Raw genomic sequence first — 25343 nt, forward strand, 5'->3', positions numbered from 1 at the left:
GGAAGGTGACAATAGCTCCCTCTCATTGAATACTTTTCTTGTAGTAACTAATTGACTCTTCACAACAACATGATGAAGTAGGTACGGTTGTTAACTCTTTTTTGAGAGACGAGGAAACTAAGACACAGAGAGCTTAAATAACTTGCCCTGGGTCACACAGCTAGAAAGTGGCAGAGTTGGGATTTGAACCCAGGCTGTCTGTGGTTGGTCTGATTCCATATCCCTGTTCTTACCCGTACACTGCACTATGGTGTTGGAGAGAGGAGGCTGGAGCAGATCACACTGGTAGCCACTGGTATCAAGAACTTAATACCCTGAGATTCCTGCGGCTGCCTCGGGCTCAGTCTGTTTTACAGTTGGACTATCACTCATTCTTGTCCTTCATTTCCCTCTAGGTCCTTGCCTCCCTGACGGCTCCTAATACCAATGAGTTCAAGGCAATGCAATGCAGAGGAAAGGACATGGGCTTGGAGGTAGGGAGATTTGAATTTAGATCCAGGTTTTGCCATTGACTAGCTATGTGACCTTCCTGAACTTCCCTTTCCTCACCCGTCAGATGAGTATAATCAGACCCAATTTGCAGGATTGCAGTAATCCTTAGAAATGATGAAATTGAGAGGCTGGGTGCAGAGCAAGGGCCTGGTGGTAAATCAGTGGTTCTCAGCAAAGATATACTGCCCCCTAGAGGACATTGTTAAAATCTATGGGGGAATCTTCGATTGGTAACGACGTTCAGAGGGGCATCACTGGCAGAACTTCCGTCCAGCCCATTTGGACCAATACGTTATTCTGGCTGGCATCTATTCTGATTGGTTAATACGTCCATGCCATCTTGGTTGTTAAATATTTCGAACGTCACCCTTGAACACAGGGATTTAGGAGGTGGGGCCAGAAATGCTGGGTGTTTCGCAATGTGCAGGGCAGTCGACCAAAGAGGAATTTCTCCATGTCCTACCCAACATCCAAACATCCCGCCAGACATTCACGTGGGTAAAAACTCTGCTTGTAATTGCCTAAGCCGGGAACAGAATTACATTTTACATATAAGTGCAACATATTTTTTGCATGATTTTAAATGCATTTTTTTTTTTTTTTGCCACAAAAGCAACTACTGTGAGAATTGTTCTTTGTCTTCTTGAGAATTTTACCAAGAACTGTACTCCATTTCAGAAAAACATTATTGATGGCACCATGTACATGCCTACTGCAGTTTGCATTTTTAGTGCTGAATGCAAATTATGCACCAGAGGAGATTGGCAATCCCGTTTAATTTAGAACCAAATTTTACTAAATTACTAGATGTCTGAGATGACCCCCAAAGATCTCTACTTTCTAATATTCACCCCTCCCACATTGTATCAGACTTGGTCTCTGTGGCCAATGGAATATAGCAGAAGTGATAGCATGTCACCTCTGAGGCTAAGCTTCCTGCTCCCCTTCTCTCGGATCACTGAGTGAAGCCAGCTGCCATGCCTTGAGGCAGTCTTGTGGCGAGGCGCATGTGTCCAGGAACTGAGGCCTCCAGCCAACAGCCACGTGAGTGAGCCGTACTGGAAGCAGAACCTCAGTCAGACCTTCAGAGTCTGCAGCACCAGCTGACAGTTTAACTGTAAGTTCGTGAGGAATCCTGAGCCAGAACAACTCAGCTAAGCTGCTCCCAGATTCTGGACTCTTAAAAATTGTGCAAAATAAGAAATGTTTGATGTTTTAAATTGCTAAGTTTGGGGATAATCAGCTATATAGCAATAGATAGCTAAAACAGTAAACACACATGAAAGTCAATAATCTCAATTTCATCAATAAGCATTACTTTAAAATGTCATATGTGCTACCCTGCTACTATAATTACAGTCAATCTATATTGTAAGAATTACATATTGAAATGATTTATTAATTTTGAGGCCACCTATTCTGTTTCTGTTTTATACTGTCCCTAGAGGCCTTCTACCTAACTTATCTATGGCTTCTGATACTACTGTAGTACTTGTCTTTCTAACCCATCCTCTGTACCCTGTCGACATTAAAGAATTTATCTCCATATCAGCCTTTTAAACACTGGTGTCTGAATACGTCCTCGATATAAGGCACTTGTGATATTTTATCACCACCTTTTCCTGCATCACAACATAGATGATTATTTTAACACTACACTTATTAAAAGGCCCGACTCATTTGCGAGAGAGCCATACTCCTCATTTTCTCCATACATATTTCTATTTCAAATGAGATGTTATGTCCCCCTTTTTCTTTTCGCATATAAACGGGCCAGTCATGTCATTACTATCCAAATCTAGATTTTACTCTAGGTTTCATCTGTATATCAGCACTTTCATTTTTCTTCTTGATTAGGATGCCTTCTAATTTCTTACTTCCCTTAAATTCATACATTCAATTTAAGTACATGCAAGTATTTGACTACTTCATTATGCCCTGCTTGGTTGTTTACATATTAAAACATCATTAAAATTGTAAGTTATATCTTTTCTATTTCTCTTGTATTAGAGTTAGGACATTTACTGATACTTTTAAAATTATGTGTATGGGTAGGTTTATATTTTCCAGGAATTCCATTTCAAGATAATTAAGAAGCATTATAATACAGTTAGTAAAAGAGTATTGACATTGGGCCTCATAGAGTTCCGAGTAATTGTTTGTCTCAGTGATTGGTTCAGGTAACTTGACTTAGACCAATCGCTGCCTGGCAGTTTGCTGGTTTTAATCAGTTCATGGATGGTCCAATCAGAGACAAGCTCTTTGCTGGATTTGTTTAGTAAAGACTGTAGGCCCAACAACTTCAGGTATTCAGAGAGGAGGGCTAGCCTTAGGAAGAAGCTAGTTCTGTGGACAACACTGTTGAGCCAGTTGGTCACCCTGCCTTGACACCCACCATATCTCTGATCTAGTTCCAGGCGCCACTGAATCCTCTTGATTATTTAAGCCAGTTTGAGTGTTTTTTTTTTCTCCTGTGTCTGTTACTGAAACCAACTGATAAATATAACCTCTGTCTTCAGAGTGTAGACTGCAGAAAGAAATCCTTCCTCTCCTGACAGCGTCAAATCATCTTTCAAGCGTTGGTTTTCTGTGTCTCTCTAAAGACCAGTCTTTCTCCAAATGTTGACACTGAATATTCATTCATTCCTTCAGAAGAGTCATTTCAGACCAAGGAGAGTGTGACTTTAGTCTTAAGCAACTCTTATCACAATATAACGGTTCTGACTGACTTACACAAAGTCTTCTTGTTACACAACTCCATAAGCTTCTGGAGGAAGAGAGACAATATTTTTGGAAGTACATGTTTACACAACATGCTTTAGTCTTTCTGCTAGTTCTTGTGGTGACAGTTGGCATGTACTCTCAAAAGATGGGAAGTGAATGACACTCTGAGTAAGTTCATAAAGTAGCCCTGAGGAAGTAAGAATAAACTAGAACCAGCAGGACCTAGAGTGAAAGGCAGCTGGACTGTTCTTTTCTCTTATTAGGCTTGAACCAACTGGACTGGATTCTACTTGTCCAGTTTTAGGTAAAGTAGATCTTTTAGAACCTGTTCTGGCCCAAACCTGAAAATAGTCATGAAGTCACAAAGACTCCAGAATCTAAGAGAGCCCCTTCAAGTTCCTCGGGTAATAGCTGTCTAACAAAACATATACTTAAATAGTGACAAGATGAAATACCAGTTGAATCAGGGCATGTATGGAGCCTTTTATAGGCTTATTTGACATTTTACTAAAGACTCAAATCAGTACATTTAAAATGCTGACACTGAAATGTTGACATCAGCAACTTAATCCCAATATCTTTCGAATGCCTATATTTTTGAAAGCATAGCCATATACATGTTTGACTCTTTTTCTGAAATAGTTTATAGAATGAGAGAGAAGCAAGCTACACTAGTGTAAGTTCCTATTTACTTCTAGAAAAACAACTCAAGGCATGTGCGTCCCAATGGCAGGTAATCCTTCCTTCATGCATAGAGGTAAGTATTTTGGTACAGATATATTCTTCTGAAATAAAGCTTAAAAAATCTTGGGGAACAATAAATGCTTTAAAAAGAGATGAGATTTAAGACTATGGTAGAAACTCCTACTTGTCTCCCAATATCTATTCTTCCTTCTTTTCTCAGCACTCAAACTCAATTTTTCAGCCTTCCTTGTAGTTTAGTTAACTAAATGACTAACTTTTTTGCCAGCTAAATGAAAGCAGAAATAGTATATGCAAACTTTGTGAAAGATTCTTAAAGAGAAGAGTGGTTCCTTCTTTGTCTTCTCTTCTGTAACTTGCAAGGTAGACACAATGGCTGGAGCTACTGCAGCTCTCTTAGACCATGAGGTGATATTCAGAATAAAACCTGATACCTTGCAAATGCCTATATATTTGAAAGCATAAATGAATATATGTGTGACACTCTTAGCTGTAGCAAGGAGGCTGGATCTGGATCAGTTCTAGATTAACTTTGGATTTCTTAAACATAAGAGGGAAATATCAATTTTTTGCTTAAGCCACTGTTATTTTGTGGTTGTTTCCCCCTGGTACTCCTAGCCAAACTTAATCCTAATACAATAATCAAAACAGAAGAAAGATTTAAAAACTTATTTTTAAAAAGCTGACCTTTATAGGTCAGCAATTTAATCAGTTTTAAGGTTGCACATATTTCAAAAGTAATTTATTTAGCAAATATTTATTGAACCCCTATATCCTAGGACATTTATCAGGATGATGGACAATGTAACATAAATGTATTATCTGCCAATTGATAAAATATAAAGGATAAAAAATACAATATACATGAAAATAAGAACTGAGGGAAAGTGGAAAAATAACAAACAGTAGGGATTGTTCCCCTTATATGTATAATAAGGTATGGAGGAGTAACAGGAGTAAAAGAAGATGATATTTTGTGATAACTCGGAACACAGAACCTTTATTTCATTATACCTCAGGTAAAAACTTTTTTAGGTTCCCATTGATAATACCTGGGCTTACACAATGTCTTTTCCTCAAACAATTAAATGGCGTTTATATTCGGTAGGAAATTTAGACGGGCTTTCAAAGGCTGTTGAAATGATGGGGAAAATTCAAGATACAGTGTTTTTGAAGAAGACAGTAGGAAGAGACCTGACTATAAGAAAGCTAAAAATCTGGGTGGATGGCCGAGAAAGGCATCCGGACAGTATCAGAAGACCATCTGTATTGTGTTGGTAACCTCAGGTTACAGTACTAGTTAGTAGCCTTGGACAAGTGACTCACCTTTCCAGGCTTCCATTTCTGAGTGGCGGGGATTAGAGAAGGGCATCTCTACAGACCTTGAGTTCCTGAGAATCCTCCTGGAGCATCTGCCCTACTCTGGGCCGCTCGCGACCAATGCCGCTGGACCTGTAGGCGAAGGCAAAGAGAACCCCTGTCCTCTGGGACCAGAGGACCACAGGAAGGGCCAGGTCCGCACGGCTGAAAATCACGGCGAAGTCGGACTGGCGACCCGCAGAGCTGCGGAGCCCCGCCCCGCCCCCTGGAGCCTCGCCCCGCCCCCGAGCCCCGCCCCCCGCCCCAGTCGGCCACTTGCTGCGCTCCGATTGGCTGCTGCGGCGCGCACGACGCCGCGCCCCGCCCCGCTGGCGCCCCCGCCTGGCGCTCGCCCTCCACTCTCGGCTCCCGGCCTGAGGTGGAGCGGAGTACACCGGCCCCGCTGCGGTGCAGCCTTGTCGTCCTCTGTGCGCGCTCCTGGGGTCGGCGTGGGCGTCGGGGAAGCCGGGTGAGTACGGTCGGCCAGTCCCCTGGGTGCGCGAGGGGAGGCGCCTCCGGCCCGCCCGGCCTGGCCTGCGAGGTGCGGCGGCGCCCGGCGGAACGCCCAGGCTGCAGGCGGGATGGGGGCCTCCGCACCCCCCCGCCGGCCCAGCCCGGGTCCCCTCGGGCCGACCGTGGCCGTGACGCGCCCCGACCCGCACCCAGCTGGGGCCGGTCGCACCCTCGCTCTGTCTAGCCATCGGATTGCTTCACCGGAAGGTCTGGAAAGGTTTCCATCTCCAGCCTGTCAGCTTCGCTGGGCGGTGGGCAGGGGGTAGGGACGGTGTAAGGCCGGCACGGGGCGTCCGGGGGCGACTTGGGCACTTCGTCGTCCCTCCCGGTGGCCCTGGACCATTGCTGGGAACGTCGTCAGCGTTTTGTGGACTTTTCTGACTCTTTCCATGCGGGAGTCAGGTACAGAGACGGGAAGAGAAAATGAAAGAGGATCGACGTTCTTCTGCGAATGAATCAAAGTATTGAGTGTCCTTCTCGATAAGCAGCAGCAGAGAATTGCCGCTGTAGCAGTGGTAATTGTGCTGGGGAAGACAGTTTGGGCTTTTTAACTAACGAGTTGGCTTCCGAGTTACTTACTGGGAGGTGCTTAATCTGAAAGGTAAATGTATGACCTTTTTTAAAGCCAGAGCAGTTATGAAGATGGGCTGTGCTCGCTCCCCGCGGCCAGCGCCGCGTGCGCGCGCGCGAAATGGGGGCGGGGGTTGCGGGGGGCGCGGTGGATTCGAGGCCCCCCGGTCGGAATGAATGTGTAACCAGCCTTATGCTTCTCAAAGACGTGAATTTCTCTTTTCGGAGTGTCCACCTCTTCTTCTCAGACTCTTCGCTTATCGGTACTAAACTCCTTTTCTTAACAGTCCCCGAGGCTCTTCCTCCCAGACTCGACACACTTCTTTGATATCATCTTCAGTCACTTCTTATTCGTCTTCTCTTTTTTCCAAACCTGTGTAGGTTTCAGGCATAGAACACACATTAAACATTTTTTTAATCGGTAATAGTACTGCAAGACTCTTATTAAAAATGAAAGTCAAAAGTTATCTCGAATATTGATGCGGCAGGAAAAGCAGGTTTAATGAGAGCAGGGGGAGACACGCCCTCCCCAGCCGCATCCTCTGCCCACTAGGATGACTGTAGTCTTAACTGGCTGGTCTTTCTTGAATTCACTTCTGGATTCCAAGATAAAGGATTTATCTTATCATTTTTATCCTTATTTGCTCATTTTAATTGATTACAGTAATATATTCAAGTTGTAACAATTTTTTAAATATTACAGAAGAATATCAAGTAAAAAATTCATACAGATCAGAAGTCTATCAAATAAAAAGTTAGAATTCCTTACTTCCTCATTTAGCATCTTTTACATCCGAAATTTCACTTCCTAGAAGGGGATCATACCATAATACTGTTGGGCAACTGGCTTAATATATGGACACATTTTTATATCAGTACTGTGGACCTACCTCATTTTTAAAATGCTGCATATTATGTCATTGTTTGGATGTACTTTAATATATTTATCCACCCCTTATCAATGGACATTTCTGGGTTTTAGCTATTAAAAGCCTTGCTGCATAAAAATCCTTTTGGCATTGTAGGATGTTTCAAGTAGATAATTTAAACAGAATACTTAAGTATAAACATACTGCTCTTTCACCAGGACACTTTTTGTAACTTAAAGAATTTTATAATTTAAAGGCAGTAGCTAATTCTGTTTGATTTGAATGCATTTTTAAGAAGCAGTATATCCCTTTGTGATTAGAGATTGGATCAAGAAAACATTTGAGGACCAGGTTAAATAATGGCTAATTTATTAACCTTGTTACCACCTAGTGGTGTTGACTTTAGGTTTATATTGACTCATTTGATTGGCTGACAGGAATGAATAGAGAGGGCTTTCAGGAAGAAAAAATGTGAATAGACATTTTACGCAATACTATCTGGTAGTACTCTTGAATGTTCAACAGTAACAGAAATTCTTGTTCTCTTTTTTAATGTTTCTTTTATTGAGAATTGTATCTCAGGTAAAAAAAAGTGTGTAAGACATATGTATATAGAATTTAAAGAATATTATTGTGATGATCATCATTGTATCCACCACCAGATTAAGAAACATTTATATCTTTCCTCTAGAAGTAGCCTCTATCCTGATTTTTTTGGTTAATCTTTCACTTTTTAAAATAATAAGCTTTACACGTAAATGTATACATACGTACATACACATATATTTACACATATATACATAAATATGCTCACACACAAACACATCCTAAACAATATATTTGGTTTTGAATGAATAGTGTTAAAGACAAAATTCTCATACAAATAGATAGCATGTTTTAAAGTTTTATTTAACTGTTATTGAGAGTGCTGCAAAGAGCTGGTTTTAAGAGGATTTAAAAGATATTTATGTAGTCCATAGGGAAAGGAATGTTTCAATAAAATTGCAGAACTAGATATAGTTGGTTAACGTTCCACAGGGCTGTAAAATTATACTTTCGGAATTAGTTCTTTGTGTGTGTGCTAGTCTTTAAAATCATAATACTATGTTAATTTCTTTAGTTTAATTCAAACCTTACAGGACTATAACCTGTGCTTTTATTAACAATGGATTTTTTCATTAAATAAACGATGATAACAAAGTTATTGTCCCAGAGCTCAGATGAGATCCAAACAAGCTTAGAAAATGTTAGAGCTTTCTAAATTTGAGATTAAAATTTTGTTTTATAATTGTAAGATAAACCTGATTGTGTAGAGAAAGGACAATATTGTCATTGTTAGGCGAAGGCTTCCAGGAAAAGATGAGCAGAACAGAATGGCTCCAGCTTCCCTGTTTACAGGGGCCCTTTCTGAGGAAGTCAGTAGGCAGTGATACAAATGAGTCCTAGGAAACAGGGTTCACCATAGTCAGGGCATCTGGAAGGCTCTAGTGTGCCAGGTACTGGAAGGTCAGCAGAAATAGAAGGAGTGGGCTCTGTACTTCTGCTTCTTAGCTCACCATGGCCTTCCTGCAGTTAGCAGGCTAGGTCAACGCAGAACTGTTCTGTGAGGGAAGTGAATGCCCTTTGCTGTTGTAGGCTACCGGGGCTTGGAAAGGAGAAGAGGGACTACATGAGCATAGGATCAAGATCAGGCCCAGCCCAGCTGAGTACAGATAGGAGTCTGGGCCAGGTTCAGGGGCATTTGGTTGGCTAATATAGCAGCTGGGACATATCTGTCTCAAGTTAGTTACTCTGTTTCCATCTGGCCTTGTATCCTCCTTGTCTGGGGCACAGCTGGCTTCTCCTTCACTCTCCTGTGTTGAATCTTTCCTGTATGTTCTTTTATCGATTTACTCTGGTGGTGCTGAAACTCCAGTAGCTTCTTAACAAGAAGAGTAACATTTTTTGGAGACCTTGCCTATGTTTTGATTCTATCCTCATATTTGATTGATATTTTGGCTGGTAATACAATTTTAGTTGGAAATAATTTTCCTTCAGAATTTTGAAGTTATCATCTTGCTTCCAGTGCTTTTGAGAATTCCAAGATATTATGATTCCTCATCCCTTGTATGTGACCCGTTTTTTTCTCTCTCCACTTATAGAATCTACACTTCGACTACAGTGTTTTAAAATTTAAAACAATGTGTCTTGGTGTGGGTCTGTTTTCACCCAATAGGTTGAGTATTTGAGGGGCCCTTTAAAACCTCTGTTCTGGAGAGATTTTCTTGAAATATTTTGTTATTTTTTTTCTTCTCTTTTCTCTGTAGTCTCTCTTCTGAAACACCTGATATTTACATGTTTACCTATTAAAGGTCTTCTAATTTTCTTATGTTTTCTTCTGTGCTTTTCTAACTACTTACTGCTAGGTTTTCTTAGGTTTTATTTCCCAATCCTTCTATTTGGATTTTTAAAACATTTCCGTGATCGTGTTCTTAATTTCCAAAGACTGTTTTTTTAGTCTGAATGTTTCTTATGACAACATCCTATTCTCATTTAATAGATGCAGTATGTTCTTTGTCTGATCTCTGAGGTCATAATGACTTGTTTTATGTTTCTTTGTATAGTTTTCCACCTTCCTATCTGGAAGGAAAGCATCTGGCTGCCTATTTCCTGAGCTAGAACAGAAGTACAGCAGTCCTGTATGTCCAATTTTCAGTATGATACTTAATATTCCATTGTACCAGAACATAAGAAATGGGGGGAAACCTCAGACTTTGGCTAGGATATGGAAGAAGCAGTTGCCAGCATCATGAAGAGAAAAGAGGATCTGGGGATCTAACTTTTCTAACTGCTGCCCCCAAGTCTTTACTGGGTTGATTCTCAGCTTTCCCCACGGCTGGCTTTGGAATTCAGCTTTCTTGGATGTGCTGAGTCAGTTACCATCGTCCATATGCTTTCAGAATTTTATTGTTATCTCCTCTTCTGTTCTCCCTATCATTAAGAGTTTATGACTTTTTAAAAACGACTTTTATTATACTTTTAATGAAGTTTGAAGAGGGAGCAAAACGAGATGCCGATGTACATTCTGGCATCTTCACCTAGAAACGATAATCGTTTTTCCTGACTAAAGAGTAATAGCAGTACCGCCAGGAACAGTGCGCCCTCTACAAAGCCGTCTTATGTATATGAACTGTCTTTCTGGTGGGTAGTTGAACGTATTGAGTCATCGCAGGTGATGGACACTGCTGTTCTTCTTAATTCTCACTTTCTGAGGAACGTGCCCTCATCACCCCAGTTACATACCAGAAGGACATAGCTTAGGGACATTAAAAGCTTGGACAGTGCCTTGTACATAGAACTGTTCCTTGAAGAGTAGAGTGGACAAGTGAGCCTGGCCAAGTAGGCAGAGCTGGGAAGGGGCCAACCGTAGGAGCGGGCCCAGGCCAGCGCTAACTCCAAAGCCTGTACTTTTAGTTGACTCTGTGGTGGCAAATTCTGGAAGCTGATAATTGGGACTTCAAGGTGTCTACCTCCTTTGAGTCCTGTAAACATATTCTTTCTGTAGGCCTTTGCATTCCCAGTACTGCTTGCCAGCAAGGTGCCCTTTCACCTGTGTGGGCTGAAAGTTGCGACCCTGGCACCATTTCCCCTGAATTGGGGAGTAGAGCGTTATGCAGAGATGCCGAAGCAGGGTTTCCGCTGCGGAGCCAAGGCAGAGATGGCCTCTGAGACTGGGTGGGATGTCGCCGTGGCTCGGCCAGCGCTTGGCATGTGCTGCAGTCAACTCCATTTAGGTGGCAGTTCATGAAAGTATGCCTATATTTTTCCCCCCAACTTTTTATTACAAAAAAATGTAAACATATAGAAAAGTTGGACAGTAGAGTCAACATTTGAACATTTGCCATATCTGCTTTATCCTTTTTTTCTTCGCTTAACCATTTGATAGTATGTTGTTGATATCTACACTTCTACCCTTAAATATGTAAGCATGGGTCTCCTAAGAGTAAGGTCATTCTCTTTATATAACCACAATCTTATCGCTATTACATCCAAGAAAAATAATTCTGTATTATCCTCTAATGTTTGACCTGTATTCACATTTCCTCAGTTGGCCCAGACTGCCTTAGAAAAAAATATATTTTTTTGAAAACCATGATCAATAAAAGTTTACACAGTTTACTTAGTTTGTTAATTGTATGTTTTGACATAGATGAAATTAATGATAAAATCCTTTGAAGTTTCTAGCTCATATTGTTCAGAGAGATGACCTCATTACTGGACAGAGGAGGACGCTCAAAATCTTAGCAGTGGAAAGAACCCTTGAGGTGATTTGGCTCAGTGATTCCTAAACTTTGCTGATCATTAGGTTCACCTGGGGAATTTTTAAAAATAGTCTGGCATTACTCTTTAGTTTTTGAACATTGGGGTGGGGGAGTGGAAGGAGAAAGTCCCAATTACCTTTTCTTTCCTAAACTCCCCAGGTTGCTTTGAAGTTAGCTTGGCACTGGTCCATGGACTTGTGCTTGGGAACCACTGATTTAATTCATCACTCTCATGGGCCAGTGTCACACAGCTAGAGAATGTCAGAGCCACTAGTAGAAGCAGGTTTCCCATGTTTGTTTTTCCTCCCAGGCATTATTTGAATATTACTTGTCAAACATACACAAAATAATTGCTCTGCAATGTGATGTGCTATTACTAAAAAGCAAAAAACAAAAAACTGCTCATGAAAGCATTTACACTAGTTCTGCCTAGAGAAGGAAATGTTTGATCTGTGTACTGAAGGTTAAATTGGGAGTTCGTAGACAAGAGATGAAAGGGGCATTCCAAGGAGATTTTTACACGCATATGCACATACGTGTATATTATATATATATGTATATAAAATTTGGCAGTTTGCTTAACAGTTGGACAGTAGAGTCAACATTCAACAAGTACTGGCTGCCTTTTTCCTTTATTTCTCTGTGGCTGGAGTATAGACTGTGTCAAGATAGTAGGTGATAAGAAAGCTATATCAGGGGAGATTGTAAATATAAGAAAGCTATATCAGGGGAGATTGTAAATACTCTGTATATTTTGGGCTTTATCTCACAGGCGGCTGGAAGTTTTTGAATGAATGGCATGATCCAGTCTACACATTTTAGATAGAAAATTTCGGCAGAATGTGGACTTGGGAAGCAGAGAGGATGATTTTAAGAAATAATGTGTTTGAATATATTGTTACAGGAAATGTATTTCCCTCACTGAAATGATGTATCTTATTACCAGCTTCTACAAATGATCAGTTTAAATAAGTCTAGGTATGAAGTTACTCCATTTTTTTTGTGACAGGATAATGAGACATGTATTACATTTCAAAATTTGGAAGCTATAATAGTTAGATTTAGTCATTCAACAAGAATTCGAATGCCTACTATGTGGCAGACACTGTGCTGGGCCCTAGGAATACCATGGGGAGCAGAAATAGATTCGGACTGTCCTTCATGGAATCTACAGGGAAAGGTAGGTATTAATCAAATAATAAAATTAATAATGAAATAGTAGGAGGATTAGATCAGGTCGTGGAGTTAGGAGGCCCTGGAAGTCAGTATCTTTCACTGGGATTAATTCACAACCTCTTCACTGGTCTCTCCGCTCCTACCCCTATAGTCTCTTCTCCCCACAGCAGCCTAAAGGATCCTTTTAATGTTAGTCACCGTTCAGAACTCTCTTATGGCTCCTGAACTCAGTCCGTGAAAAGCAAAGTTCTCGTGGTGGCCTGTGAGGCTCCTCGCTTACCTTTCCTTGCCCCTGTTACCGCTCTGATCTCATTTTCTTTTCCTTTCCCCTCTCACTCACTCCACGGTAGCCACACTGGCTTCTGTGTTGCTCGCTGGATATCCAGACACTGCCTTAGGGCCTTTGCCCTGCTGCCGTTGTCTCCGTCAGATGGCAAACTCTCTCCCCAGTTTCAGGTCTTTGCTCAGGTGTCATCTTCTCGATGGGCCTACCTTGATGACCAGTGTGACCTTTCATCCGGCCCTGCTGTCACCTCTACTCCCAATGCCTCTTACTCTGCTCTGATTTTTCCCCTGTAGAAGGTAATATTTAAGTACCATGGTGTGCAGTTTACTTTTACAATTATGTTTATTGTCTCTTTCTTCTTCCCGCTCCCCACTGAAGCTCCATATAGTCAGGGTTTTTCATCTGTTCACTGATGTACCTTAAGTGTCCATAACAGTGCCTGGCATGTAGTAGACACTGTAGATCAATGTTGAATGAAGGAAGGGAAAGCTGATATTCGACTTGAAAAGTGACAACTAAGCTGACATCTGGCAGTATGAGTTGGAGTTAACTAGGTGAGCTGGGAATGGAAAGGTATCAGATAGAGGGTGTATGGATTTTAGATAAGGCGATTTAGCAAGTATAAGGTGCTAAAAGAGAAACCAGGATGACTGGAGGAAAGGGACAGAAGAAAATGTAAGAGGAGACTGAGGCAAGTGACTGGGCCTTACTGTATAGAGTGTTGTCTTCATCTTAAAACAAATGAGAAGGCATTGAAAGTTTTAAGCAGGAGGGAGATACCAGCCTTGTGATTGCTTCCCTTCCCCTTCCCCGTCCCCGTCCCCTTCCCCTCCTTTCCCTCATTCCAGCTGCAATATGAGAACATATTGATGGGGGCAGGAGTGGATGTGGCTAGTTCAGTTGGGAGGCTGTCGTAATGGGACCGGTGAGAGAAGTACTCACGTCACGGTGGAGCAGATGGAGAGAAGTTAGACTTGAGAGCTATCAGGAGGCATAATCAGGTGATGGATTGGGTGTGAGAGGGTAAGAGAGAAGTAACAAGGCTGACACGTGCATTTCTGGCTTACATACCTGGATGAAGAGTGATTCGTTTATTGTAGGGAATCTGGAATGCGATCAGGGTTGGAGGAGGAGATCTGAATTTGTGTTTGGACATGTTGATTCCGAGGTGATTTGCTTGCAGGTCATTCATCTGTGCATCTGGGACTGGATGTTTAAGTCTGTGAACCAGTGACAGAGAGAAGCAGTGGAGGGGAGAATTTATCAAGTAACCCACATTTTGAATAATTTAAAGTTGTTAAGGATATTACTAGGGGAAGTTATGTAATTATAAAGTTTAAGTGTCTAAAAATCTGTGCTCCCTATCCTTTACTTTGGTTTTTAGATTTAAATCTTCTATTATACTTGGTCATACTTATTAAATTTTTTTCTTGTTATATGTGATTTACAAGTCAGAAGGCAAATAAGCATTCCTCGAGATTAAGTATGTAAAATGTTTTTTCCAAAAGTATTCAGATGTCCAAATAATTCTTGCTGTTGGATTTTAGGCCTATGATATATTCACACTGTTAGAAACGAGGTTTATAGCAATCCAGGAAGAAAAACTACCTACAGACTCCTTTGGCCAGATTTGAATCAGCGGTAATCACCACGGTCACAGTAGACTTCATCAGGCTACTTTCTTCTGTTTCCCAGTGATCACAGTGTTCCTCTAAACGGAGGCTTTCTCTTCCACCTTGTTCTGCATGCTCTCTTCACCACAGCAACAATAACTTTCTTCTCGTGAAATCTGAAATGAGACATACTGTGAGACTCTCTAGTAATGGGCAGCAGTTTATGTGATGGTCATGAGCACAGATTTTGGAATCAGATCAGAACCTCAGTGGAAATCTTGGCTTTCCTTCTTGCTAGCTGTGTGACCTTGGGCAAGTTAACCATTCTCTAAATTGCTTAAGTAATATGAGATGATAGTAGTAACTGCCTTAGAGTGTTTGTGAGGATTCAGTGGAATAATCCATGAGAAGAGTTTTTCTGAGGATGGAATAGAGTGGTCTGTAACCAAAAGCACCCTATAACTAATAGTAGCAATAGTGGGGAAGATGTAGATTTTATTCTTTTTTTCATCTGAATCAACTTATTTTGCTCTGGCTATGTAGACCTAATATTTTGAATGATATTTGTATTTTGTTAATCTGATTTTTCGTAACATTTTCTTACACTATGATAGTTAATTTTATTTGTTCAAGGGCTCATTGCAAGCATTAAGTCAAGCATAGGCTTTGATTCTGAGCCCAGATTCACATACTTAAGAAGATAAAAGCAAACTGTGGTCCATGTACGTGGAAACTAAAAGCTCATGGTTAATCACACTGTAGTTTTTAAATTTTTACAGCTTAGAAGCCTGAAGTTCCAAGTCTTTGAGGTCCTTCTGGATGTCCCACAGGTATTTGTAGTTTTCTTGAGTTGAGCAACCTCATCATCCTTCAGTTTCTGGTCGATAGCACTGATTAATCCCCAAGCACTCAGGATACAGGGAAGCCTCAGGAAGACTTAATTCTCAGTGCCGTGCACCCCCGTCACCATAGTTGACACTGGCTGAATCCTGGATAGATTTTTCCACATGGATTCAGTGAGATCAGCCACACTTAACCCAGTAGCCTGGTTGATGTGTCCTGTTAGCTTGGTGACTTCATAGGCACTTTCAACTGCTGTCTTATGCACTTCCTTCCAATTTTCACAGTCATTCTCTGTTCCCATTTCTGGATTCAGTTCCTGGAGAGAAATGCCTGCTACATTCGCTCCACTCCACATAGCCACACTTGAGTCGCCGTGTTCTCCTAAAATTCATCCGTGGCAACTGAATACCAAATCTTTCAGCCATGAGACAACGAAATCTAGCAGAATCCAGATTATATCCACTTCCGATCACACAGTGCTTGGGGTAATCTACTCAGTTTCTAGATAATGTACATGAGACTATCCACTGAGTTAGAAACCACAATTATGATGCAATCAGGACTGTACTTTATGATCTGAGGAATAATGACTTTGAAGACGTTAACATCCCTCTGCCAGATTGAGCCGACTTTCCCTCTTGCTGGTGAACTCCTGCAGTCACTACCACAATCTTAGAATTAGTGACCACAGGTCAATCTTTATCTGCCATAATTATAAGTGCCTGAAGAAATAAACTCCCGCATGGCAGACCATCATTTCTTCTTTGAGTTTATCTTCCAGAATATCCACTAGAGCAAGCTCATCAGCCAGAGACTTTCCCAGAATGCTGATGGCACACGCCATACCACTCATCCAGCACCCACTGCAGTGATATTATCGTTTGGGACTGCAGCCTCTTCTGCAGCTGGTGCAGTCAGCTTTCCTTAAGAGCTGTCGTTGTCCACAGGGGAGAGAAGGCTCTCCAGATCACAGTAAGCGTCGTGTGAAGAACACAATATTATAACAGATTCTTTTAAAATGATACGAATTGTATTTTAAGAAAGTGTTAATTGATTTCTCTGCTAGTTTTTAAATTCTCTGATGCTGAGGGCTACTTTTATTTATTTTCCCACAGCGCCTTGCTCATAGGAGATGATCTGTAAATATTCAGTACATGCTGTAGAGCAGGGGTTCCGAAACCCTGGGCTGTGGACCAGTACTGGTCCATGGCCCGTTAGGAACTGGGCCGCACAGCAGGAGGTGAGTGGCGGGCAGGTTAGCGAAGCTTCGTCTGTATTCGCAGCTACTCCCCAGCACCAGCATCACCGCCTCAGCTCCACCTCAGATCATCAGGCATTATAGTCTCATAGGAGCACTGGTTCCTGATACCAAAAAGTTTGGGGACTGCTGCTCGAGAGGAGTTATGTGCTGATTAAATGCCATTATGTATGTAGGTCTGCTACAGTGCCTGGCACAGTAATTCAAAGAAGAAGGACAGTGAATCAGAGATGAACCCTGAATCAGTCCTTAGTCATCTTCCGTATTTTCTCTCTCAGATACCTTAGCTGCCCCACAACTTCAGTTACTAGGTACTGTGAACTTACAATTTGTATTTCTGCCTTAAACCACCCTTTTAGTGGTTTCTGTACATCTGTCTTATGTATGTCTCTACCTGAACGTCCTTCAGTCATACCAAATGTGTTAGGCTGAAACTCGCCTTTCCCATTCTCCCTTTCCTGTTTTGGTTAACGGTGTCTCACTCGCCATTGGGCACCCAACCATGTCCTGCTTAGGTCTTCCCTGCCTCTTGATAATACTACGATAATATTTCTAAAAACTTTTTCTGTCACTTGTACCAATATGGTCTCAGTTTACATCTTTATTCTCTTCCCGTATAGAGTGAGGGCAGGTATCTTTAACATTTTTCTTCAGTCCCCACACAGTGCTGCTGCCAGAATTATCTTTCTAAAGCATCCAAGAGCTGATCTTGTCACTTTCCTGCTTATAAGCCTCTGGTGGTTTCTTATTGCTTAGAGAAGGTGTCTGCAGACTCTGAATTGTGGGCCAAGTCTGGCCGGCTGCCTGTTTTATAAATTAAGCTTTATACATGGAATACAGCCATGCTCATGTGTTCATGTATTGTCTGTGGCTGCTTTTATGCTATGACAGCAGAATTGGGTGGTTATGACAGATCGGCCCGGAAAACCAAAAATGTGTACTATCTGGTTCTTACAGAAAGTTTGCTAATTCCTGACTTAGAGGATAGAATTGAGACGTGAGTGGGCCGCCAAATCCTGTAAGATCTTGCCCCAAACAGGTTAATCACCATTGCTCTTTGAAATACCTTAAACTCTACCCGTATCTCTTCTGAACCTACTTATAATTTTGTATATTTTGTTCCTTCTTTTTCATCTGCCAGGGTCATATTTATGTTTCAAAATTCAGCTAAGTTTTTTCTTCCTCTATCAAACTCTCAAAACTCTTCCCAGAAGGTAGTGTCCTATAACACTTTTTCATATTTCTATTATATCACTTTTTATTATAGCCCATAGTGTATGTGTGTTATAGCACATGTTGTAATCTAATTAGTTGTTTTTCTGATAGTGTCTCTGACTGTTCTATACATTGATTGTCTTAATCATTTTTACATGCTCAGGGCCTGACACTAATAGCATTTAACAACTAGTGTAGACATGGATGAACAAACGTGTTAGTATAGAAGTTTGATTAAAGGAAAAATTTCTGAATTAGATATGTTATTTGGGACTGTGATGCATTTTTGGGACTTTGAGGCTTGTAAGCAGGGAAGGGACAAGATCAGCTCTTGGATGATTTAGAAAGATAATTCTGGCAGCAGCACTGTGTGGGGACTAAAGACCACGTTTGTGTGCTAGAGTGTGTAGTCATTTTCTCCACTTGCTTTTAAAGTGTTCTTTGGTTTCCTAAACTAAATTTCGGGAAATGAAAGTTCAGTAGTTGAACCACTTAAAATGCCCTCTAAAAAGGACTCAAATTTCCTTTTATAAAGAGTTGCCTCTGTTAGTAATAGGAATAATTGCTACTTAATCTATTATAAGACTTATAAATCAGACCAATAATATATAGTGCAGTTCAATAATCTTGTTTTTTTTATTTTTAATATTTATTTATTTATTTTTGTATGCCCTTTATTCATTTACTTATTCAACATATTTTTATCAAGCATTCACTCCATGTAATCTTTGTACTGTGACCTTGGCCGAAGACATAAATACATAGTCCCTTCCCTCCAAGAGCCCACAGTCTTGAGAGGTGTGGGGTGACCCTGCTCAAATTCCTCCTTACTGGACAGAAAATGCCTGTGAAAAATTGGCAGACAAACAGACAAACACCTTTTGTTTTCTGCCCCACCCAAAATAAAGATACAAATTAAAAAATGTGATTATTAAGTTAGTCACAGTAATTTCTGCATACACAAATGTAACAAAACAACATAAGGAAACAGGTACTGCAGGAAATGTAACATGTACTAGAGCAGCGTTCCTGTTAAAACCCCCTTTATCCGAAGCCTGTTCTTTTGCTCTGTTTTAATGTTGCCACTAAACAGCAGTCCTCTGTTGGTTAAGGGAATTATGACTGGATTGTACCAGCACCAGTCGTTCAGCCCCAGGCAGGTGAGGATGTGTCTACCTGCTTTTACCTTGCTCACCTGGTCACTGTCCTGCATCCCTCAAAATTTCACACATACACACAAAAGATAGAGAGCCTAAAATTGCTTAAATTTAAAGATTCTACACTGGTAAAGGGTTAAAACTAATGATATTTGACTTAAATACTGTTTATGATCACTCAGTATATGATAAATAAGTTAACAGTAGAAAACCCTTTGACACGTTTCTATCCATGATCCAATATTTTATCTTCATTGCTCATTTTTTTTTCTTTTTTTTAATTATTATTATTTTTTATTATGGTAACATTGGTTAACGAAATCCAGTAAGTTTCAGGTGTATAATTCAACAGTAAGGCATATATATATATATTGCATTGTGTGTTCGCTGCCCGTAGTTAGATTTCTTTCTGTCACCACGTATTTGACCCCTTTTACCCCATCTACTTCCTTCTCCCCACTCCCCTCTGATAACCACTAGTCTATTGTCCATGTCCATGAGTCTCTGGTTTGTTTGTCCTGTTCGTTTGTTGCTTTTAGGTTTATATCCCACGTATAAGTGATATCATGTGGGTTTCAACTTTTTCTGTCTGGCTTATTTTGCTTAGTGTGATTATCTATAATCTTGTTTTTTTAAAAATTGATACCAGGATCAGTTTTCTGGGAGAACACACTAATAATTACTTGACCTCAAAAAAGTCTTTTCAAGTTTCTTAAAAGCAGTTACAGTCTTGTTACATTATATAAGAGGTTTCATAATAGGCAAGAACTATCAGCAATTCACTGAGTTAATTATAATAATTTCTAGAAACTTTGTATTTAAAAAAAAGCAATTCATGCTCAGTGCAGCATATTTTGAAAATAAACAAGCAAAAACCATGAGATCCTATCATTATACATGTATACTGACTGATATTATAAAAGTACTAGTGTTTGCCCTTCCAGTATTTTATTGTGTTTTATATGTGTATTATTAATTCTTTTTGAAAAAAAGGAAATAACACTATAGATAGTTTTAATATCTTGCTTTTTTTTCACTTAGTATAATTAGTGATTGCCATTTTCTAATGCTTTAAATGTTTTTCCAAAATAGATTTTTCATTGTTTGTGTTAGGTAAACTATTTAACACTTATTCTATTGTCGAACATTTAGATTTTCTCTAAGTAACTGTTGCCTTCATTAAGTCTTCAAAGGCCCATCATATTAAATATTGTGTAATTGTTTCCACTTTAAGCCAGGGAGCCAGCGTTAGTATTGTCAGTTTACATTAGATCAAGACTGTGTCATGATAAAAAATGTTTAGCCTTTGGCCAATATCAACAATAAAACCCTTAGGAAAGTCAGTCTTCCCAGTCGAGAGTGCTAGTTTTAGTATACTGGCCTTCCTCCCCTCATTTTCCTCTCCTAAATGTTGACCACAGTGACTAGGCTCTTGGTGCCTCACCTCCTTTTCTCCTGAAAGATCTTCAGTTGATTTCTCAGTACCAATAGTGGTGAAACCCCAGATCCTTCATGAGGTCCATGTTGATCTGGTCCTTACCTGTCTTGTCTCCAAACTTACTCCAACCAACTCTTAACTTAACAATGTCCTGATTCTCTGGTACCAGCTAATTCTTCCTTGTTGTTACCAAAGAGACTTAGGACCTTTATTCATAATCTACCTTTTCCTTGTTCTACCCCTTTTGCTTCTCCTTAATCTAATTAACTTTACTCAGCTTTTAAATGTCAGTATGTTTTAAAATTTTAGCAAATGTTACCTTTTCAGAGAGGCTTTCCCTGACCAGCCATTCTAACGTAGATCTCCCCTTATTCTCTATTTGGATCAATGTTTTTCTGCTTCACGCCATCCCTGACCCATCAACTTAAGCCCCAGGAGGGAGGAGACCATGATATATCATAAATCAGAGTCTGGAAATAGCTATATATTTCCTGCTTATAGAACTATTTGTAATGTTAATATATGGGAAATGAATTTTATAATAGGAAATAAGACTTTTATCTTTCAGACATTGTCTTAAATTCATGTTGACCTTCCCCATACTTTCCTTTAACTAGTTAATATTTAATCTCTGATAATAATTCATTACCACATTTTAAAAATATCTTGATAAAATGTGTCTTACTCATAATAGAGTAAGACTTTAGTGCAAGCTAAAGCATATCTGAATGATTTTAAAATTTTAAAAACTTGTAGATAAATTTACATATTGTAAAATATATAAATCTTAGGTGTACATGCTTCAGTGACTTTTTTTGATAAATGTATCTACTCGGATAACTACTATCCCAATCAATGAATATAATTTTCCATCACCTTAAAAACGTTTCTTTGTAGTCAGTCCTCACCCCCTTAGACAACCACCGATCTTATTTATGGGACCATTGATTAATTTAGCCTCTCGTTAAGCTTCATTTAAATGGAATTATACAGTATATACTTTTTTGTATCTGTCTTCTTTCACTTACTCATGTTTTGAGATTTTTTTTCTGTGTGGTTATATGTATCAGTTCATTCTTTATTGTTGCTGAAAAGTATTCCATTGTATGAATTCATCATAATTTTTTAAATCTATTTTTCTGTTGATGAATATTTAGGTTGTTTCAGTTGAGTTATTATGAATAAAACTGATATAAACTTTCTTGTACAAGTCTTTTTTTCCGTGTGTGTGGACGTATGTTTTTACTTTCCTTGGTAAATACCTAGGGATGGAATTGCTGCATTATAGGGATGTTATTTTTAACTTTATAAGAAACTGCCACCAGAAATATATGAGATTACCAGTTTTTCTACGACCTCACCAACATTTAGTTTAGTCAGTCTTTTTAATTTTACCTGTTCTCCTGGATGTGTGATGATATTTAATTTGCATTTTCCTGATGACCAGTGATGTTGAATACCTTTTTATGTGATTTTGTTAATTAACTGTCTTTTTAAGTGTTTTGTATACTTTATATTGCCTGTATTTTGTTTATCTTTTTATTATTAATGTTAAAGAGTCCTTTCTATGTTTTAGATACAAGTTCTTTGTCAGATATTTGTTTTGCAAATATTGTCTCATAATACATTTAGTTATTTTTTCAGATTAACAGTTGGACCTATTAAATTTAGAGGCATTTCACCTAAACCCATATTTAAGTATATTATTTGAAAATATAACTGATATACTGTTTAGAAATAAGTTTGTCTTTATGGATATCCTATAAATGTTATAATTTTTGCTTTAAAGAGTTGTCTTTTAAATAAAGAGAAGAAAATAAGAGCTGTCTTTTATATTTAACCTATCTTAAAAATAGATCACAGTTTTTTTTTCTGCTGTGAATGTCTAGTAATTTTTTGTTATATCTTGGACATTGTGGTTGATACATCATAGACACTCTGGATTTAGTTATCGTCATCTGAAGATACTTTTCGTTCTAATAGGCAGTTCTAATAGGCAGTTAAAGTACTGGCTGATCACCTCGAAATTGTGGAGACTTGGTTTTACATTTTATGTTAGAGTGTCTGGAAACCTCAAAGTTTTTACTAATCTCTACTGACTTGATGGAATGCAGACTCCAAAATGTCTTGCAATAGGCAGCAGCTGAAATCTCCGCTTAGTTCTTTCAGCCGTCTAGCTATGTCTTCTTCCTGAGTTCCTTGGAGTCTTCTTCATCACGTGCTGTTCCAAGGCTGACAAAGTCTTTAAAGAGGTTTTCTATTAAAGTATTTGGGGCTCCCTCCTCTGACTCACCCATTTCCAAGACTTCCCCCTTCGATTTCCATCTGCTCTGGTAATCCTGAACTTCATCCTCTGATACCTCAAGCCAAAAAAGACTGTGGCTTTTCCTTAACTTTTAGCCCTTTTGTACCACGGGGATTCACTGGGCTGGGAGTGGGAGGTTAGGGGGGTTCTTCAGGGGTAAAAGCTAATAAAAGTGGATCTTATTCATTGTGTTTTCTTTCAAGGGTCAAGTCTGCTCTACTTTCTGCCTGCTTTTCAGCACCTTTCAGTGCCTTTAAATCATTTTCCCCCTTTCTTTATGAAATTAGAAGTATCCCTGAATCACCTTATCTGAACATACTCTTTGTTTTGAAAATTCCCACAGCATATTGTACCCTTACAGTTATTTATGTACATGATTTTCTTCCAGTTATCTATTGCTGCATTACAGATAACTCCAAAACTTAGTAGTTTAAAACAGCCATTTTATTATGCTTCTGGTTTCTTTGGGTCAGGAATTTGGAATGGGTACAGCCAGGATGATGGGTCTCCACTCCATATATCTGGGCCTCACTGGAAAAGGCTTAAACTCTGGGAGTAATGCTGTAGCTGGAATAGCAATCAGCTAGCAGTGTCTACTCACACATCTGGCAGTTGGCTGGGACCTCACCTGGAACTGTGGGCCAGAACACCTGTACATGGTTTCCTCACAGCATTGTGGCCTTGGATTTTTATTACGTAGCAACTCAGGACTTTATTATTAGTGTTCCAGAGAACCAGCTACATGCCACATTGCCTTTTATGGTCTAGTCTCAGAAGTTGTATAGCAGAAGTTACATAGCATCACTTCTACTTTATAGATCGACCAGTCTTTATTGTGGCTCGAATCCAAGGGGAGGGACATAGATCCACCTCTCAGTGGGAGAAGTGTCATAGAATTTGCAGACATGTTTTAAAACCACCACGCTCATTTAGCAAATAGTAAGCTCCCCCTTGTGTCCTGGTACAGTCCTACGTACATCTCAGTAGGCAGTCATTGAAATATTGAATTTTTCTTCTTCACTACAGTACATTTGGACCTAAAGTTAGTTTGTGTTTAAAGCTTTTAAAGAAGAGTAAGATATTTCTTAAAAACTTTTCCTTAGTTTTTTTTTTTTTTTGTATTTTTATTTGTAGAATACAGTATTTAATGAAAAATCCATGCTTAAGGGGTGAAAATGGCAGGCTTCCTAGATAATTTCCGTTGGCCAGAGTGTGAATGTATTGACTGGAGTGAAAGAAGAAATACTGTGGCTTCTGTGGTAGCAGGGATATTGGTAAGTGAAAAAGCCTGGTTGGTGACATTTATGCCTCATCTTTTGCCCTAAAAATTAATGCCGATTCCTTTGAACTGTGAATACCTATTTAAAGCTATTTATTTCACTGTTGTTTTGTATAAATAATTTTCAGAGTCTAGATGCTGAACTAAATATGGTAGGAGCTGAGTTTATGTGACTGTAAATTTGCTAAACTTAATATCTTTGCTTTAGTTCCAGTAATAATACAATTATTGTAGGAGGTAACATTTTTAAGTTAATGATGATAATGTATATAAGTCTTTTAAGATCCTTAGAAGCTCAGGATTTGATGAAAGCAAATATCATGGTTGTGACTCATTGAAATTCGGGATGCATAGACAGCAGTAATGACCTTAGGCTACGTTAGAACTGATGCCCTGCAGTGCCCTAGGGAAGAGATGCCATATCTATTCCCCCAGCTGCAGCAGGGGGCAAGTGAGAAGGAATTTGTAGAGGAAACTATTGCTTAATTTTCTTCCTAAAAGTTTTTTTTTTTAATTTTTATTTTACTTTTTATTATTGAAAATGTCAAACATATAAACAAAAATAGTGAGAATGGTATAAAGAGCCCTCTTCTTCTTACCCCCATACTTGACAAAAATCAAATTGTAATCAATCTTGCTTTAGCATTCTATCAACTAGCCACTCCCTAACCCTATTGAATTTTTTGAAGCAAATTTCAGTATCTATTACATTTTAAAAATTCATCTCTTTTAGTCTATGGTTTTATACCTGAAGTCCAATAGAGAAAAAGTAAAACAGCAGGAACTAAAGATAATTGCAAAGCAATCTGCATACCGAATTCTTTTGGATATTTCTGAGTTTTTCTTGGTCTTTATGGTCATCTCACCTCCACTTAATTTGTCTATGAAATTCTTTAACAGCTTGTCTGCTTTAAGTCTATTCAGTTAGTTTATGTAGAAACATTATGTTTTACAAACTCATGTTTAGTCAGTTATATAGTATCTAATCAGATTATGCAATTAATACTGTAGCAGGCTTAAATAGTTTCGGAGGCATGAGAACTGACTCTTGCTAAGCATCCAGCTCATTTTTGGAAGGAAAAGTACATGGGCATATTAAAAAGGAATGTTCTTTAGAATAAAATACATCAGGTAATCAGGGAGCTGGTTAGTTGGAAGTTAGTTAAGAGAGCTTTGGTTGCAAACAATTATTATGGTGTATGAAAGAAGTATATAATTCATTCCCTGAAATTCATTTTTCTTT

The 25343-nt window shown here is 39.3% G+C and overlaps 1 protein-coding gene and 1 pseudogene across 2 annotated transcripts in view; one reads left to right on the forward strand and one right to left on the reverse strand.

Annotated features, from left to right (window-relative positions):
• The first annotated feature begins 5608 nt into the window (after positions 1 to 5608).
• Positions 5609 to 25343, forward strand: part of TMEM50B (transmembrane protein 50B) — a 31702-nt gene continuing 11967 nt past the window's right edge. The window contains exons 1-2 of one of the 2 annotated variants that reach the window (XM_016162416.2): positions 5609 to 5746; positions 23956 to 24095. In XM_016162416.2, the coding sequence (XP_016017902.1) occupies positions 23997 to 24095 (99 nt within the window). In that variant the 5' untranslated portion in view covers positions 5609 to 5746; positions 23956 to 23996. Of the gene's footprint in view, positions 5747 to 15635; positions 16421 to 23955; positions 24096 to 25343 lie in introns of those variants that run through there. The other variant, XM_016162417.2, reaches the window with a different exon arrangement.
• Positions 15379 to 17195, reverse strand: LOC107519539 (annotated as a pseudogene).

Source organism: Rousettus aegyptiacus, unplaced genomic scaffold, assembly GCF_014176215.1.
Source record: "Rousettus aegyptiacus isolate mRouAeg1 unplaced genomic scaffold, mRouAeg1.p scaffold_m13_p_4, whole genome shotgun sequence".
Taxonomy (NCBI): Eukaryota; Metazoa; Chordata; class Mammalia; order Chiroptera; family Pteropodidae; genus Rousettus; species Rousettus aegyptiacus.